Genomic DNA, 15247 nt, shown 5'->3' with positions numbered 1-15247 from the left:
TCTAAGAAATATCTTAATTTCACTGAGATTTTCATATTTATTATTGTAAAGGTGTACAAAATTGTTCCTTTTTCAATCCTGGTTTTATTTGTGTGGTCTTCCCTCCCTCCCTTGATCATACATGTAAAGTTTGTTCCCCTTTGTTTAATTACTATCTTTTTATGACTGGTCGATTGAAATCTCCCCATTTGTATATACACCCAATTTAGTTTCAGTTCCAGCTCTCCCAGGCCATCCAAGCGGTAAGGCTTCACTCTCACCCAGGCTCCTGGCAGGTGCTTAGCAGACTGAGTTCTCATGGAGGTCTGGGGAGGAGATTACATCATTCTGCCCCTTCTTACTTCCACACATCTGGGATGGTGACTCCTTCCTGGCCCAAACCCCATACCTCTAAAACTTGGTCACAGCTGTGTGTCAACTGGCCCTGCAGGTGAAGGTGCCTGCCTGTGAGTAACAGACATGCAAGCAAGCCCCCACCCCTAGTCCTTTAGGGGAAGGGAGCCATCTGTCCCTTTGTTCCTCCCCAAACGTTAAGGGGAGCTTGCTTTGTGTCAGGCACACTTCTAGGCGCTGGAGGTCCAGCAGTGAATAAAACAAACAAGAATGCATGCCTTGTGGGACAGAAGTGAACAAGTAAATCATAACTAGATCATGTTAAAATGCATGAAAGCCACAAGAAAAAGAATGAGTTCTATGAGATGATATGCCTTAAAGGTTCCTTTAAGATTAGGGATCAGAAAAAACCTGAGGAGGTGACATTTATTTATTCTGGTATTATTTACTGAATGGGTGCCTTCTAAGTAACAAACATTCTTCTAGTTGATTGGCATAAAACTGACAAGGTAGACAAGTACTCTTCCCTCCCAGAGCTTGGTCTAGTGGGCAGAGACAATTGGTAAGAAAACAAATGAATAAAGATGATTTTTCAGAGAGAGAGACATATGCTGTGAGGAACAGAAAAATAATAGTGTGTAACGCTGGAGTGGTTTTGCACATTGGAACATCTAACCCAGGATGGGAAGTCAGACAAGGCTTCCTGAAAGGTGGGTACATTGAGTGGGGGAGGAGGATGGCAGGTAGTGACTGAAAAAGGAGAAAACTAGATGGGGAGTCCGAAGGACCTCTTTCAAACTGATAAGAACAGACACATACTACACTTGATCACAGCCAAAAGGCCAAGAAACGATGGGAGAACCTCTTAAAAGGTAACACCTGAGGGAAACCAAGAGGCAGCCAGCTGAGGAAAGCTCTTGCCAGGCATCCCAAGCATAAAATAACAGCGAGGGTAACTATGGGGGTGGCGTATGTGTCAAGGAACAGCAGGGAGCCAGAGTGTTTAGGGAGAGAGGGGGAAGGGCTTTGAGGACCAACGTAAAACGTTGGATTCCTAGGTAGTACCCAGCGCGAGGGCCGCACATCCCTCCAATGGGATCAGTCCTTCGTGCCGCCGCCTCTGTGACATCACTGGACTGTGACGTCATGGCAGGAATCTCGCGCCCCATCAGCCGTGGCGCCCGAGTCGCAGTAACATCTCTGGCGGGTACCTGGGCAGGGCTAGGCTATGAAACCTTAGGAGACCATGTCGAAACGCGATATCGTCCTCACCAATGTCACCGTTGTCCAGCTGCTTCGACAGCCGTGCCCCGGTGAGGGAGAAATGGAGAGCCCCGGCGGAGGGGAAGAGAGGGTGGTCAGGGAGCAGCATTCGCCGGGTCGGACGGAGTCCCCCTACACGAGTGTCCGCAAGGGCAAGGGAACAGGAGGCACTGGCTCAATTATCCTGGGCCGCTTTCCTCCCATCCTCCTGCCGATCTCCCCACCCACCCCCGCCAGCCGTCTGAGTTTGCTGGCAAAGGGGTTTCTATGGCGCGATGGTGGACGGGACAGGGCCCCCCACCCTGAGCGCGGTGAAAGGATAGAAGCAGGGGCCAGGGCGGGTACTGGAGCCTAGATTACGAGGGGACATCTCTGAGGGCAGCCGCTGGAGTTAGGAACCTTGGGGAGCTGGCTTTCACTCTAAATTGATGCTCCCGTCTACCAGAACAGAAGAGTCGCTAGGAAGTTGGTGGGCTTTGTCCCTTCCTGCATTGCACAAAATGAGGTCGCTTGCACCTGCCAGAGCTGTGACAAGCACTTTACAAGCCTGCGCTCACTGAAGCCTCACAACCACCTTGAGATGTCAGTGATTTACTGTTCCCTTTTCGCAGGGAGCAAACCACTTTCCTAATCTCTCACACCAGAATAGAGTTGGGACTCTGGAGTCCCTGCTCAAAACCACTGGGCAACCTTACCTCACCTGCACTCTCTCTCGCTCCACCCCCTTCTCCCATGCTCCTCACTGACAGAGGTGGGTAGGTGGGTGGGGTAGGAGTTGGGAAGCTCAGTCCCCAGGGGTGCGCATGGCAGAGGGGGGGGGCCTCAGGCGCAGCTCCAGGGTGGGGGAGACTGCGAGATGCAGCAGCAGACAGGTAAGACCAGCTATGGGCCTTGTACACCCTCCCTGTTGTCACTTGCTCTGTGACTTCGGGCCTTGGTTTCCCCTCTGCATGCCTCACAGGATTCTGTGAGCTAATAATGCATGGTGAGCTCAGCACCACTACTAGCCCATGGTGATACCCAGGAAATGGGAGGGTCATTGTAATTAGGAGGGCGCTCCTGTACCTGTTTCTCCTGCCAGGTGATTGTTCATCAGTGAAGTTCCTCTGAGCTCCCCCTCCCCAGTGCAGCAGCTTTCCTCTGGCCCACATACCCCATCCCTAGAGTGGAGGGGAGGGGAAGGATAGGGGAATTTGGGAGGGGAGGACCACCGAGTTTTCTTTGACAGGTCGCCAAGGGGAAGCATCCCTACTCTTAACCCAGATAGACAAATCAACTTTCGTGATAGCAGAAACAGAACTCTAAGGAATGCAAACATCTTTAAGGTCACCAATAATCACAGGGTCTCTGCCACCAATAAACACCAATATTTTTGTGAACTTGTATTGCTACCATAAACACCCACAGTGCAGCCTCAGGCCACAAGGTCTGTGGCAGCCCAGAGAGGTCAGGAAGACAACAGGCCAGTTGGCCCCTGGCTCCTAGCCCCACCACCTCCCAGGGTCTTTTGATTCTAGTGCCAAATGCAAATCCCACCTTCACCCTCCAACCTCCCTCCAAACACTTCTCTTTCCCTTTCCACATGAATACTTCTATTAACTTCCCCCTATTAAAATTAAAATCCTCTGGGCATTGAGATATCAGAGTCCTTACAGAAGCCCCCAACTGGAGGGTCAGATGTGATGACAGGAAACAGCCCAGAAGTTCATTAACTTCCCTAAGGCCACACAGACACCAGATGGCTGAGCCAGGCCTGACAGTCAGGCCCGATACCCACATGAACCCTGCCAGGCAGGCTCCTTGACTGCTGCTCACACCTCCCCTCCTCTCAAGCCTTCAACGACAGCTCCGGTAGCACACCTCCAAGCACAAGCGTTTTAATATGTAGTATGGGGATGGGAGTGTGTGTTTAGAGAGGTGGAAGCTAATAAGGATCTCTATTTATTTCATGTTATGATACACCTATATTTCCTAAACGTCTCTGAGGATAAGAATCATCTGAAGTGCTTGTTAGAAATACTTGAGCCTCAGAACAGGTCTACTGAGTCAGATTTCTCTAAGAGAGGCTTCCCGGATAATGCTTACAGCAAGTTTGCGGACCATTCAGGAAAATATTTTTGAAATACAAATGTATGTGCAATGTTCCCAGACTCCTGTCATATGCACTAGATATAGTACCTCATTTAATCCTCATAGTGACCCTCTGAGAGAACTATTATCCGCATTTTAGAGGAGGAAACTGAGTCACAGAGGATGTCACCCCAAGCAAATGTTAAAAATACATAGAACCCACTGAATTAGAATCTCCAGGGAAGAGGCCCTGGCACTGATATTTTAAAGCAAACCCACCTGCTGCTCATTCTGTGGATCACGTAGGTTAGGGAAACACTGGGCCAGATGGTTGGCCACTAAGGGCCAGAAACCAGCAGCAGGTTCTGGGTGGAAAAAATGGCTCTATCTCTCTCACTGTAACGGTGCAGTTCACTGCCACCCTCACTCCCTTGACAGTGATCAGAGCCCCACCCCCGCCAGAGCCAAAAGTTGAAGCACCACCACCACCACCGCCACCGCCACAGCCCATCAAGGCGGAATCCCCACCTCCCCCACCTCCGCCACCTCCTCCACCTAAGAAGGTTCCTATGGAACGGGTACTGACTGTTGGCATCAATGGGTGAGTCATCCCTGGCCCCTTCCTGGAGGCTGAGGGCAAAAAGGCTTTCCTCTGGTTACGAATGGGGCGGCTTCACATTTCTCATCATCAATGTTTTCATCTGTCCACCCTGGAGAAACTGAGGAAAGGTAGACAGGGCTTTGCCCCCTCAGAGTTCACATTCTGGTGAGAATGATCAAATCAGGAACATTTGGTTTGGTGATGTTTGTATGAACAGAGTGGAGTATAATGAGACTGGAGAGGCCAGTGTTAGCTGGGGCGTCAGGGAAAACCTCTGGGAGGTAACACCGGGGTGCGGCCTGAGTGACAGCTGTGCAGCAAGCTGGGGCAGAAGTGGCAGCTTAGTGTACAAAGGATAGGCAGGAATTCAGTGTGCTGGTGTGCATCAACGATGCAAGAGGAAGGAGAGCAGTGAAAAGCAGACGGGCCTGGTACGCTACGGTAAGGAGTTTGGATCTGGTTTTACTGATGAGTTGCGGAGGTTTTCAGTCCCAGAGACATAATGACCTGAAGTTCTACAAAAACACATCCAGCTATGCAGTTCGGAATGGGGCAGAGGACAGACAGGTGAGGAAGTAGGTAAATCACTTAAAAGAATAGCAAGGTCATCTGAGCAAGACAGTGGCCCACACAGGGTTGGTTGCCTTCTTCCTCAACCAGTGGTAGTCAACCTGGTCCCTACCTCCCACTAGTGAGTGTTCCAGCTTTCATGGTGGGCGGTAGCGGAGCAACCAAAGTATAACTAAAAAGATAGATTTAAGGCCCTGGCCGGTTGGCTCAGTGGTAGAGTGTCGGCCTGGCATGCGGGGAACCCGGGTTCGATTCCCGGCCAGGGCACATAGGAGAAGCGCCCATTTGCTTCTCCACCCCCCCCCCTTCCTCTCTGTCTCTCTCTTCCCCTCCCGCAGCCAAGGCTCCATTGGAGCAAAGATGGCCCGGGCGCTGGGGATAGCTCCTTGGCCTCTGCCCCAGGCGCTAGAGTGGCTCTGGTCGTGGCAGAGCAACGCCCCGGAGGGGCAGAGCATAGCCCCTGGTGGGCGTGCCGGCACATGCGGGAGTCTGTCTGACTGTCTCTCCCCGTTTCCAGCTTCAGAAAAATACAAAAAAAAAAAAAAAAAAAAAGATAGATTTAACTATAGGAAGTTATTTTATAAAGTTATTCTGCCAAACTTAGCAAAAATCTGACATAAAGTACTTGGTAAATAATTATTATTGTATATATGCTTTAACTTGCTGTAACTCTATAAATTTTATAAAGTTACTTCCCTACTTTATAAATCACCATTACTGTGGAACCAGTGGGCAGTTAGAAAATTTTACTACTAACAGAGATACAAAAGTGGGCGGTAGGTATAAAAAGGTTGACTACCCCTGGTCTAGACGGAGGAGTCCCTCCTACTTAGTCCCTGTGGAGCCTCCTGTTACTCCCTTCTCTCCCAACCCCCCTCCGTCTACTGGCCAAGGATCCTGAAGACAACCCCACAACCCTTGTTCCTGGACAGATTTGGACGCATCGGTCGCCTGGTGCTGCGCGCCTGCATGGCGAAAGGTGTTAAGGTGGTCGCAGTGAATGATCCATTCATTGACCCAGAATACATGGTGAGCAGCTAAGGGTAGGATTGAGGTGGGGAAGGGGCTCAGGGGAGCCCTCTGGAACCTTCACCATGGCAGGTACTCCTCAGGGATGCCAGCTCCCCAATCCCTGCCACCCTAGAAGCCATTCTGTCTCCTACAGGTGTACATGTTTAAGTATGACTCCACCCATGGCCGATACAAAGGGACTGTGGAATACAAGAATGGACAGCTGGTCGTGGATAACCAGGAGATCCGTGTCTTCCAGAGGTAAGGGCAGCTGTCTGATGCACGCCTGCAACACATTAATGGAGGAGGTATCCAGATGACCATAATGGGATTCCAGACTCTCACATGGGTTCATAAGCCCCCCCCCATTGTGTGTGTGTGTGCATGCCTCTCGGTACTGGTTTGGAGAGGAGGTCCCTGACCACTGAAATGGTTAAGAAGCATTAATCTAGAAAGATGCCCCACTGTACTCAAGCATACTTTTATTTAACGCACATTTGCAAGTTTTCTCTCAGGTGTATCAATTCAGTGACTAAAACTCACCTCTTGATTCTCCTTCCCCTACCCCCAACCTATTCATCTCCCTTCCCAGGAAACAGGATCTCTATCTAGCCAACTGCTTCTACTCAGCTCCTATACAGCAGCCACAGAGGGCTTTTTAAAACAACTGGACCCAGTTACTCCCCTACTTGAACCCTCCTATTACCCCAAGAATAAAATCCCAGCTCCTGATAGGGTCCCACAAACACTATGAGCCCTATGCTTGAGCCTTCTCATGGGACCTCAGCACACTGGTCACCCCCCTCTTGGGACCTCGATCCAGCCCTAGAACACTTGAGCAATGCTTCTTAGTGCCCATTTCACATCCTTCTCACTGATATTAATTCTCCTCTCCACTTAAAGATATATTCAGAATCTGTAAGTTGAACACAGTATTAGATGTTTAATATGCTTCAAGTAAAACATTTTCAAGATATAAAAAAAAACTAAAAATGTATAAAGTGGAAAATAGTAACCCTACTTTATATTTCTAGTGTAAATTATGAACCACTGCTGGCCAAGTTCACACGTGCTGTGCTCGCATGCGCACATGCCTTCCCAGAGCTCTCCAGCAGGCCCACTCCTGGCTGCTCTTTCACTTGGAAGGGGGGAGGGGTGAATGATGAAAACGGCAAGGAAGGCTAGTGATGAGATGGTCAGGGCTGGGTGCAGGGATGGGAGGGGGTGCAGGTGGGGACTGGCGCATCCATGAGAATGGCAGAGGCTGCTGGACCCGTCTGAAATCATACCAAAAACAATTCTGGCACACAGGTCATTACAAAGTCATACCGTGTCCTTTTCTTCCTCAACTTGGGCACCATCATTGCTGTCACTTGCAGCACTCTCCCTCTCAATGTGCACCCCTACTCGCGTGTTGCCTTCAGTGGTTTGTGTCCCCCTCCACGTACTCTGTCACTGCACCGTGGGTGTTCTCCAGGCACAAGTGATGTTGCTTTTGTGTGTACTTTACCCTGCTCTACCTTTTCTAGTCAGGTGATCTTGGGCAAGGGAACTGAACTTCCTTGAGTCTACTTCCTCATATAACTGACGGTTGATGATCAAATCCAGCACATCCATAGCAGGTAGCTCAGCCAAAGTTAACAGGTGTGTGGGGAGAACTGAGAAGGGCATTTTCCCACAAGGCCACAGCCTCCTTGCTGGAACAGCCCTGTCAGTTTGTGTAACCACTGTTCCTTTGGCCCATAAGGTAGACTCAGCACTTCCTTGAAGAATGAATGAATAGAATCCTCCAAACATGCCCCTGAGCAGGAAGGCAGAGCCCGAGAGCCTAGGGAAAAGGGCTGGGGTCTCTGGAGGTCCCAACTCTTTGCCCCATGCTGACTCAACTGCTGCAGATGAGTTTGAGTAGCCCACTCCTCCCCAACTTGGAAGGCAGGAAATGGGCGGGGGGTCAGAGAAGAGCTAGTTGAGCCAGATGATGAAAAGTGTGACCTGACAGAGCAGATGATCAGGGAAAGAGAAGCATGTGTGGTGGCCCAGGGAGAAAAGCAGAAGCTACTCATTTGTTCATTTATTCTGGCATGCAGCCAGTACAGACCTGAGGGCCAGTCTGCCTGTGCTCCCAGCCAGCTCTGCTTCCTACCCTTTCACCTCTGCCCTGGCTTCTCTGAAGAATGCCAGTAAGGCATTTTAACCCTTGGGTTGTGAAGGTTAAGCGAATCAGTAAAGGTGAAGCACTTAGAACATGGTACGTGGCAGGTGTTCAGTAAACATGTGCAGGATGGCTAATACGAAATAACCTCACAAACAGACTGAGCCCCTCTGGGGTGAGCAGGCTCAATGACAAAGGAAAAGGACCCAGTCCTGTTGCCACAGAGTGGTCCAAAAGAGACAGATGATAACAAAAAAATTATAAAAGCAATACTGCAGTTGTGATAAGCCCTGTGAGGAAAAAGATTCATATACAAGCCAAGTAGAAAACAGCAATAATGTTTAACATGTTTTTAATGCAAATGTTTGACAAACTATCAAGTAAAAATGTAAATTTATAGAACAGAAAACCAAAAAGTTCTTTACCTTTCTGATGTAAACTACTAAACACTGCTGATCCCACGGTGGCCTCAGGCTTCAGTCCCACCCCCTCCCCCATGACCCCCAGGATGTAGTAGTGCCTGTCTTCAGGGACTTGCCCAGCCTCTACAGTAGGCTCCCTGTTGCAGAAGCTGGTGGTAAAGACAAAAGGGGCAGGAAGGGCCATGGTGAGGTTGCCAGGGCAGGGAACTAGAGCAGTGGGGCAGGCCTCACCTTCCTGGGGTCCACATCCTATGCAGCTTCCGTAGAAATGGACTGACCTGGTTGGGAGTAGTCAGGGATGGTCCCCGGGGATAGGGAGTAAATGGGGCCTGCGTAGGGAAGGCATAGCAGGGGTGAGACAGTCAAGAAAAATGGGTTTAGGGTGAGAGGCAAGACCAGCGGGAACAAATCCATCTGGAACAGCTAGGTATGTGTGGGGTGGGAAGAACAGAGGGCTGCACATCAGGTGGGAAGGTGTCTCGTCAGCCTTTCAACAGTAAAGACCATGGACTATGAAGGCAAGGCCATGCAAGGGAAACTGACGCACAGTACTGCCACTCCTCCACAGCAAGCAGCCCAGAGATATCCCCTGGAAGTCTGTCGGGAGCCCCTTCGTGGTGGAGTCCACAGGCGTGTACCTGTCCTTAGAGGAAGCTTCTGTAAGTGGGGGAGGGGTGTCTAGGGATGGCCAGTGGGTGTGACTTGGCATTCAAAGCACCTTATGAATTCACTACACCTTCCTCCTTTCCTAGAACCACATTGAGGCAGGTGCCTCGCGTGTAGTCATCTCTGCGCCCTCACCAGACGCACCTATGTTTGTCATGGGGGTGAATGAAAAGGACTATAACCCTGGCTCAATGAAAATTGTCAGGTAACGGGCAGGAATCATCCTGAAGTGTGTGAGTGGTACCCAGAGGACATGGAAGCCCCTGATGGGGAGGGATCAGACTCAGTATCCCCACCCCCACTTCCACTGGTGCTTCTTTCACATCCATCTGCTTCTCCTTCCCAAATTCTTAAGCCACCACATAAACATTCCCCTAAAACTGTTAGAAATACACGACTCTAAGAGCATGCTTGGAGAGCTTCCCCCAGCTGCACCTCTGCTGCCTCCTTCAGTGTGCAGTCATCCCCAACAATCCCTCTCATCCCCATCCTGACTTTTCATAAAACCAAGCCTGTGAGCATACCCCCAAAGTGAGGTAAGGGTGGTAGGGTGGCTCTGACGCTCACCTCACAGTGCCCTGCACACCGGGCTTTTCAGCAATGCATCCTGCACCACCAACTGCCTGGCCCCTCTTGCCAAAGTCATTCATGAGCGATTTGGGATCGTGGAAGGACTGATGGTAAGTTGGGGAGAGGGCTAGGGGCAGGATGGATGGCAGGGAAACTCTACCTTTTCCTCTCAGGATTTGCTTAGTGTGTGAAGTTAAAAGAAACTGGTTTCAAGAAGAAAGACCCACTATTGGTAAAGTCTTTTAAAGCACCATGTAACTCTCAGGCAAGGCTGAGCCCTGGCCTGCAGGTTTCCCTCCTGTGGTCTGTGGTGGTGGCCCCACCAACCTCCACACCTGGCCCATCACCCCAGGCCTGGAAAAAAAAGGGTTCACCTCAGCCCCCTTCTTCCCCAAGACCACAGTTCATTCATACACGGCCACCCAGAAGACAGTGGATGGACCATCAAAGAAGGCCTGGAGAGACGGACGGGGAGCCCACCAGAACATCATCCCAGCCTCTACAGGGGCTGCCAAGGCTGTGGGCAAAGTCATCCCAGACCTCAAAGGGTATGAGGGCAGGAGGTGTAACAGGGTAGGAGGCACAGTCTGGAAAGACGGGACTGGCCCCAATCTTTGAGGTGTCTGATGAGGAAAAGGGGGCAGTGGGGAGGATGGTCAAAAAAGTCTCTCGGTTCTGACTCCATCCCAATATGGGATTCTCTAGGAAGCTGACAGGAATGGCGTTCCGGGTGCCAACCGCAGATGTGTCTGTTGTGGACCTGACCTGCCGCCTGGCCCAGCCTACCCCATATTCAGCCATCAAGGACGCCATAAAAGCGGCAGCCAAGGGGCCCATGGCTGGCATCCTTGCCTATACTGAGGATGAGGTAGGGACAGAGGAGAAGAATCCCTGGGAAGAACCCTCTGGGGACAGTGTGACTTCCCACTTGCCAAAGAGCTGCTCTCAATGTATCAGGATAGGAACTGCAGGGCTGGGAGGGTCACATCTCCCCAGGTGGCCATACCTCTGTCCTTGCCTCCTCCAAGTCTTTATACTTCAGCTCCCTCCTCAGCGCAATGTTCTTCTGTGGCCCTTTTCCTCACCTGAAATTTCATCTCATACTCACTGTTGGTCCTGCCAGCACACACACTCCAAGAAAACAAGGATTTGGGATGGTATTTTCACTTCCATAGCTTCAGCCATCTTCCCAGGGCTGGCACAGAGCAGGTGCTAAATACATGCTCTGTGAACAACAGATCCCATTTTTCAACACCTGCTCAGTACAGGCCATGGGCAGGTGCCTTCCCGATGAGGAACAAATGTCATTGTACCCTTTGTTCCCAGTAGTGCCATCTCTCCCTGCTTTAGCTCCTGCAGGTCCACCCTCACACAGCCACAAGGACCTCTTATTTTAACAAAAATAAGATCAAACTCTCCTACACAGAGGCTGATTAAGGTCAGTTGAGGCCCTGGGCACAGAAGAAAATATCGGGCCCCTTAGAAAAAGACAGGGGAAATAAAAATACATGTTAACCATATTTTTAAATAAGTAAAAAGTATTATATTATGTACTACTAATGTTAAAATTGCACATACAAAACCAAACTTGGTGTCATTAGAAAAAAATGTAAAGTTGAGTTTTTGCAGGGCCCTTCAGCAGTTGGGGCCCATGCCACATACCCAGTGCACCTGCCATTAAATCCACCTCTGCTCCTACATCCCCAACTGCTGAAAACCTTCCTGTGGCCTTCTACCAGACCAGGGCCAAAATCCTCAGAGCCTCTATGCCACAGCTCCTTCCACCTCAGATACTGAGCTGACCAGACTCCTAGTCATCCAGATCCAGCCTTGCTGCCTCCACTCGGGCGCCTCTATGCCAGCCCATTCCAAGTGCCTGCATTACTCCCAGGAAATGATAATGGTGTAGCCTCAAGGTGTTTGCAGTTGGTGTCCTTTGGCCAGACCCCACAAGCAAAGCCCCCCTTTGCTTTCTTCATATCCCACCCCCAGAGCCTGGACACAATAGGATTCCACCAAATATCGTAGATGAATGGATGGTCAATATGCTCAAATCAGAATCTGGACTCCTGGAGGAGGTCTTCCTCTGTGACCCACACTCACCTTCAAAATTCTGACACCCAGGTTGTCTCTACGGACTTCGTCAGCGATACCCACTCGTCCATCTTCGATGCTAAAGCCGGCATCGCGCTCAACGACAACTTCGTGAAGCTCATTTCTTGGTAAAGGGGAAAGGGTCAGAGAACGTGGCGGGAGGCTGCGGTGATCGGGAAGGATGCCCTAACTTCCTTCCCGCCCTCTCCAGGTACGACAACGAATACGGCTATAGTCACCGGGTGGTGGATCTCCTCTGTTATATGTTTAGTCGTGACAAGTGAACTAGGACAGCCCTTCCTCTGCTTCCCTGTGCTCCCCCGGGTCCAGAACCTCTACCTCCCCTTCCCTCCCTTGGCTCCCCAGGGGAAGAAGGGCGCTCTGCGCCAAAGGGCCCGGCGCCGCAGGTCTGCTGGTTTAATAAAAACCGAGTGCTCACAGCTGCGTCCCGTGTCTCTCTGCACCGTTCCCGGCGGGGTCAGTCCACACTTCCTCCAGCGGCTCGCGCCTACCGGCCCGTCACCGCCCCCTTGCCGGGGACTACCCGCGTCGGCTCCAGCCACCGCGCTCAGCGGCGCGGAGTTCGTGACGTCAGCGCGCCGGCGCCGTGGACTCCACTCCCAGCGGGCCGCGCGGGCCGCGGCGGAGGCAGGGGCGCCAGGCCCGGGCTCGGGCGCCAGGAGGGCGAGGTAGGGACTTGCGCTCCGGCGGGCCGGAGGCCGGCGCTATGACCTTGTTTCACTTTGGGAACTGCTTCGCCCTGGCCTACTTCCCCTACTTCATCACCTACAAGTGCAGCGGCCTGTGAGTACCGGGAGGCCGCGGGGCGGGGGGCGGGGGGCGCGGGCCCGGACGAGCCCTCACCGCCCGCTCCTGCAGGTCCGAGTACAACGCCTTCTGGAAGTGTGTCCAGGCTGGGGTCACCTACCTCTTCGTTCAGCTGTGCAAGGTGAGGGCGCCCGGAGCCTCGCGTCTGGCCCCCAGGCTGGCCAGACCCAGGGCTCCCTGCTGCTCGGATTCCGCTTGTGTGGGATGGTCCTCAGCACTCCACATAGAAGACGGACTCTGGAAGGGTGGAACCTGAGGAGAGGCCTCCAAGCAACTTTTGCATAGCTATTTCTGTAAAATTGAGAAAACTCGGTCCCTCTCCACATGGGTACCCCAGAACCATGTACGTACTAACTGCCCACAAAACCGCATAATTCATCCACCTCACTTTGAGGTGATCTCTGTTTTCTGTTCTCAGATGTTGTTCCTGGCCACTTTCTTTCCCACCTGGGAAGGCGGCATCTATGACTTCATTGGGGTGAGTGGAGCAAGGGTGGGAGTAGGGAGTGCAGAAGTGAGGTCCCTGGCACCTGTGCTTATTCGAGCCTCAACCCGACCCACAGGAATTCATGAAGGCCAGCGTGGATGTGGCAGACCTAGTAGGCCTAAACCTTGTCATGTCCCGAAATGCCGGCAAAGGGGAGTACAAGATCATGGTTGCTGCCATGGGCTGGGCCACCGCGGAGCTCATTATGTCCCGGTGTGTGCAGCGGCCTGGAGCCCTGATCCCTGAGAAAGGATACCTGGGTTTCAGGGAGGTCCTGAAGGGTGGGGGCTCCAATTCTGGGTACCGGAGAATCTCTCTTTGCTTTCTTCAGTTGCATCCCACTCTGGGTTGGAGCCCGGGGCATTGAATTTGACTGGAAATACATTCAGATGAGCATTGACTCCAACATCAGTCTGGTATGCAGTCCTGCTTTCCCACACGTTGTTTCCCACTGCTGGTGGCAGTACTCCCCAAGACCTAACCCTGACTTCCTGCCTCCCTTCAGGTTCATTACATCGTCACATCTGCCCAAGTGTGGATGATAACACGCTATGACCTCTACCACACTTTCCGGCCGGCTGTCCTCCTGCTGATGTTCCTCAGCGTCTATAAGGCCTTTGTCATGGAGTGAGCTGGGTGGTGGTCAAAGCCGGTTCCAAATGGGGATGGGTTATTTGTTTTCCTTGTCTCATTGTAACGTTTCCCCACAGGACCATCGTCCACCTTTGTTCCCTGGGCAGCTGGATGGCACTTCTGGCCCGAGCAGTAGTGACTGGGCTGCTGGCCCTCAGCACCCTGGCCTTGTATGTCGCCGTTGTCAGCGTACACTCCTAGGCTTGTCCCAGGCATTCACACACCTTTTTCCTGTCTCCAGATTTTAGTGAAGTAAACGGTATTTGGAAAGTTGTTTCCGCCTATATCTCTCTGGACCTGTCTACCAGTACCATGCTTACCTGTGTCCCAGAGGCCCTCTGCCTTTGGAGCTAGGCAGACAGGCTTGCAAACTGGCTGGTCCTAATTTGTCCTGTGTTCTAGAGCAGTTCCTCAGCTGCTATTTTTATTATTTCCCCAGAGTAGACTGAGGGCTTGAAGTATATGATCTTTAAGCAGTGGCAAATAGGGGAACAGGTGGTAGAGGGGAGCTGGAATGCAAGAGAGGGTTCTCACAGCCTTAACCTGACACTCTCCCCCATGGACCCTTCACTGGCTGGTGACTTTCTAGACATATGTTTCTAATCTCCTTTGACCCATCCTTTATATGGCAGCCAAGGGGGTCTATTTGAAACCCCAGTCTATTCACCCTCCTTACAACCATCTAGGGCTCCTATTGCACACTGGACCCTTGAGGAAGACTTCTATGATTCTGAGCTCCTGTGCTTTGACTCAGTTCTATATAGTTCTCAGATCACATCCTGGCTGAATCTCCTTAGGGTAGAGTTAAGATACAGCTGCAGCCAAATAGAGCATTTGAGCCCCTCAGTTTGGATATTGTCCCAGATGGCACCCTCCCCTCCCCAACCCTTCCTTGGCCCACCTCCCTACCCCATTTCCTTCCCCTCCTTGGAAGGGATGTCAGAAGCAGGGCTTTGACTGTCATGTTTAAGCTCCACCTTGATACAAATCCTTCCCACCCAGGAAAGTGTTCCCCAGCCGTGCTATTCCCAGTGGTACCCCTAGGGCAGTGGTCGGCAAACCGCGGCTCACGAGCCACATGCGGCTCTTTGGCCCCTTGAGTGCATCTCTTTGGCCAGCTTAGGAGTGCCCTAGTTAAGTTAATAACAATGTACCTACCTAGTTTAAGTTTAAAAAATGTGGCTCTCAAAAGGAATTTCAATTGTACTGTTGATATTTGGCTCTGTTGACTAATGAGTTTGCCGACCACTGCCCTAGGGCCTGGGATAGGCCTCACTCTGCAACATTAGGTCCTGTCCTAATGTTATTAAACTGCAGGCCTAGAAAAGCACTATGCACAGCTCTGCTATGCCAGTTTGGTGTTTTCAGAGGGAACGTACAACCCCATCCAGCCCTCCCCTTCCTTGCCCCTAGTGAAGACAGGTTCCCCAGGTGTCTTGACTTTGACTTGAAAGGGGTTAGAGCAGACACTTCCCCAGCCCAGGTGGGTGAATATGGAATGGAGTCTTTTTCTCCCATACCCCTGTCCCATGTACCACCTAGTTGGG

At 51.5% G+C, this 15247-nt stretch overlaps 2 protein-coding genes and 1 pseudogene across 2 annotated transcripts; 2 read left to right on the top strand and 1 right to left on the bottom strand.

Moving 5' to 3' along the window:
• The first annotated feature begins 774 nt into the window (after positions 1–774).
• On the top strand, positions 775–12184 carry GAPDHS (glyceraldehyde-3-phosphate dehydrogenase, spermatogenic). The gene is made up of 11 exons (XM_066349080.1): positions 775–1646; positions 4105–4267; positions 5770–5866; positions 6003–6109; positions 8991–9081; positions 9175–9293; positions 9687–9768; positions 10055–10206; positions 10364–10526; positions 11783–11880; positions 11964–12184. Exons 1-11 carry the CDS (start codon positions 1580–1582, stop codon positions 12034–12036), a joined length of 1212 nt encoding a protein of 403 aa, XP_066205177.1. The 5' UTR covers positions 775–1579; the 3' UTR covers positions 12037–12184.
• LOC136381568 (U2 spliceosomal RNA) lies at positions 1075–1187 on the bottom strand (annotated as a pseudogene).
• Positions 12185–12359: 175 nt separating the features above from the next.
• Positions 12360–13973, top strand: TMEM147 (transmembrane protein 147). The gene is made up of 7 exons (XM_066349078.1): positions 12360–12556; positions 12632–12701; positions 12999–13058; positions 13144–13280; positions 13399–13483; positions 13573–13694; positions 13778–13973. Exons 1-7 carry the CDS (start codon positions 12480–12482, stop codon positions 13899–13901), a joined length of 675 nt encoding a protein of 224 aa, XP_066205175.1. The 5' UTR covers positions 12360–12479; the 3' UTR covers positions 13902–13973.
• The last annotated feature ends 1274 nt before the right edge of the window (positions 13974–15247 follow it).

The sequence above is a fragment of the Saccopteryx leptura genome, chromosome 9 (assembly GCF_036850995.1).
Source record: "Saccopteryx leptura isolate mSacLep1 chromosome 9, mSacLep1_pri_phased_curated, whole genome shotgun sequence".
NCBI lineage: Eukaryota > Metazoa > Chordata > Mammalia > Chiroptera > Emballonuridae > Saccopteryx > Saccopteryx leptura.
Note: the sequence above shows the minus strand (reverse complement) of the source record. Positions and strands in the feature narration are given on the sequence as shown.

What these genes read in the sequence shown, in the direction of transcription:
- GAPDHS (XM_066349080.1), top strand. Translation starts at nt 1,580, where the DNA reads ATGTCGAAACGCGATATCGTCCTCACCAATGTCACCGTTGTCCAGCTG. An exon ending in TGTCCTTAGAGGAAGCTTCT is followed by an intron (nt 9,082 to 9,174) that starts GTAAGTGGGGGA and finishes CTCCTTTCCTAG; the next exon opens with AACCACATTGAGGCAGGTGC. An exon ending in TTGCCTATACTGAGGATGAG is followed by an intron (nt 10,527 to 11,782) that starts GTAGGGACAGAG and finishes TCTGACACCCAG; the next exon opens with GTTGTCTCTACGGACTTCGT.
- TMEM147 (XM_066349078.1), top strand. Translation starts at nt 12,480, where the DNA reads ATGACCTTGTTTCACTTTGGGAACTGCTTCGCCCTGGCCTACTTCCCC. An exon ending in ACCTACAAGTGCAGCGGCCT is followed by an intron (nt 12,557 to 12,631) that starts GTGAGTACCGGG and finishes CCGCTCCTGCAG; the next exon opens with GTCCGAGTACAACGCCTTCT. An exon ending in TATAAGGCCTTTGTCATGGA is followed by an intron (nt 13,695 to 13,777) that starts GTGAGCTGGGTG and finishes GTTTCCCCACAG; the next exon opens with GACCATCGTCCACCTTTGTT.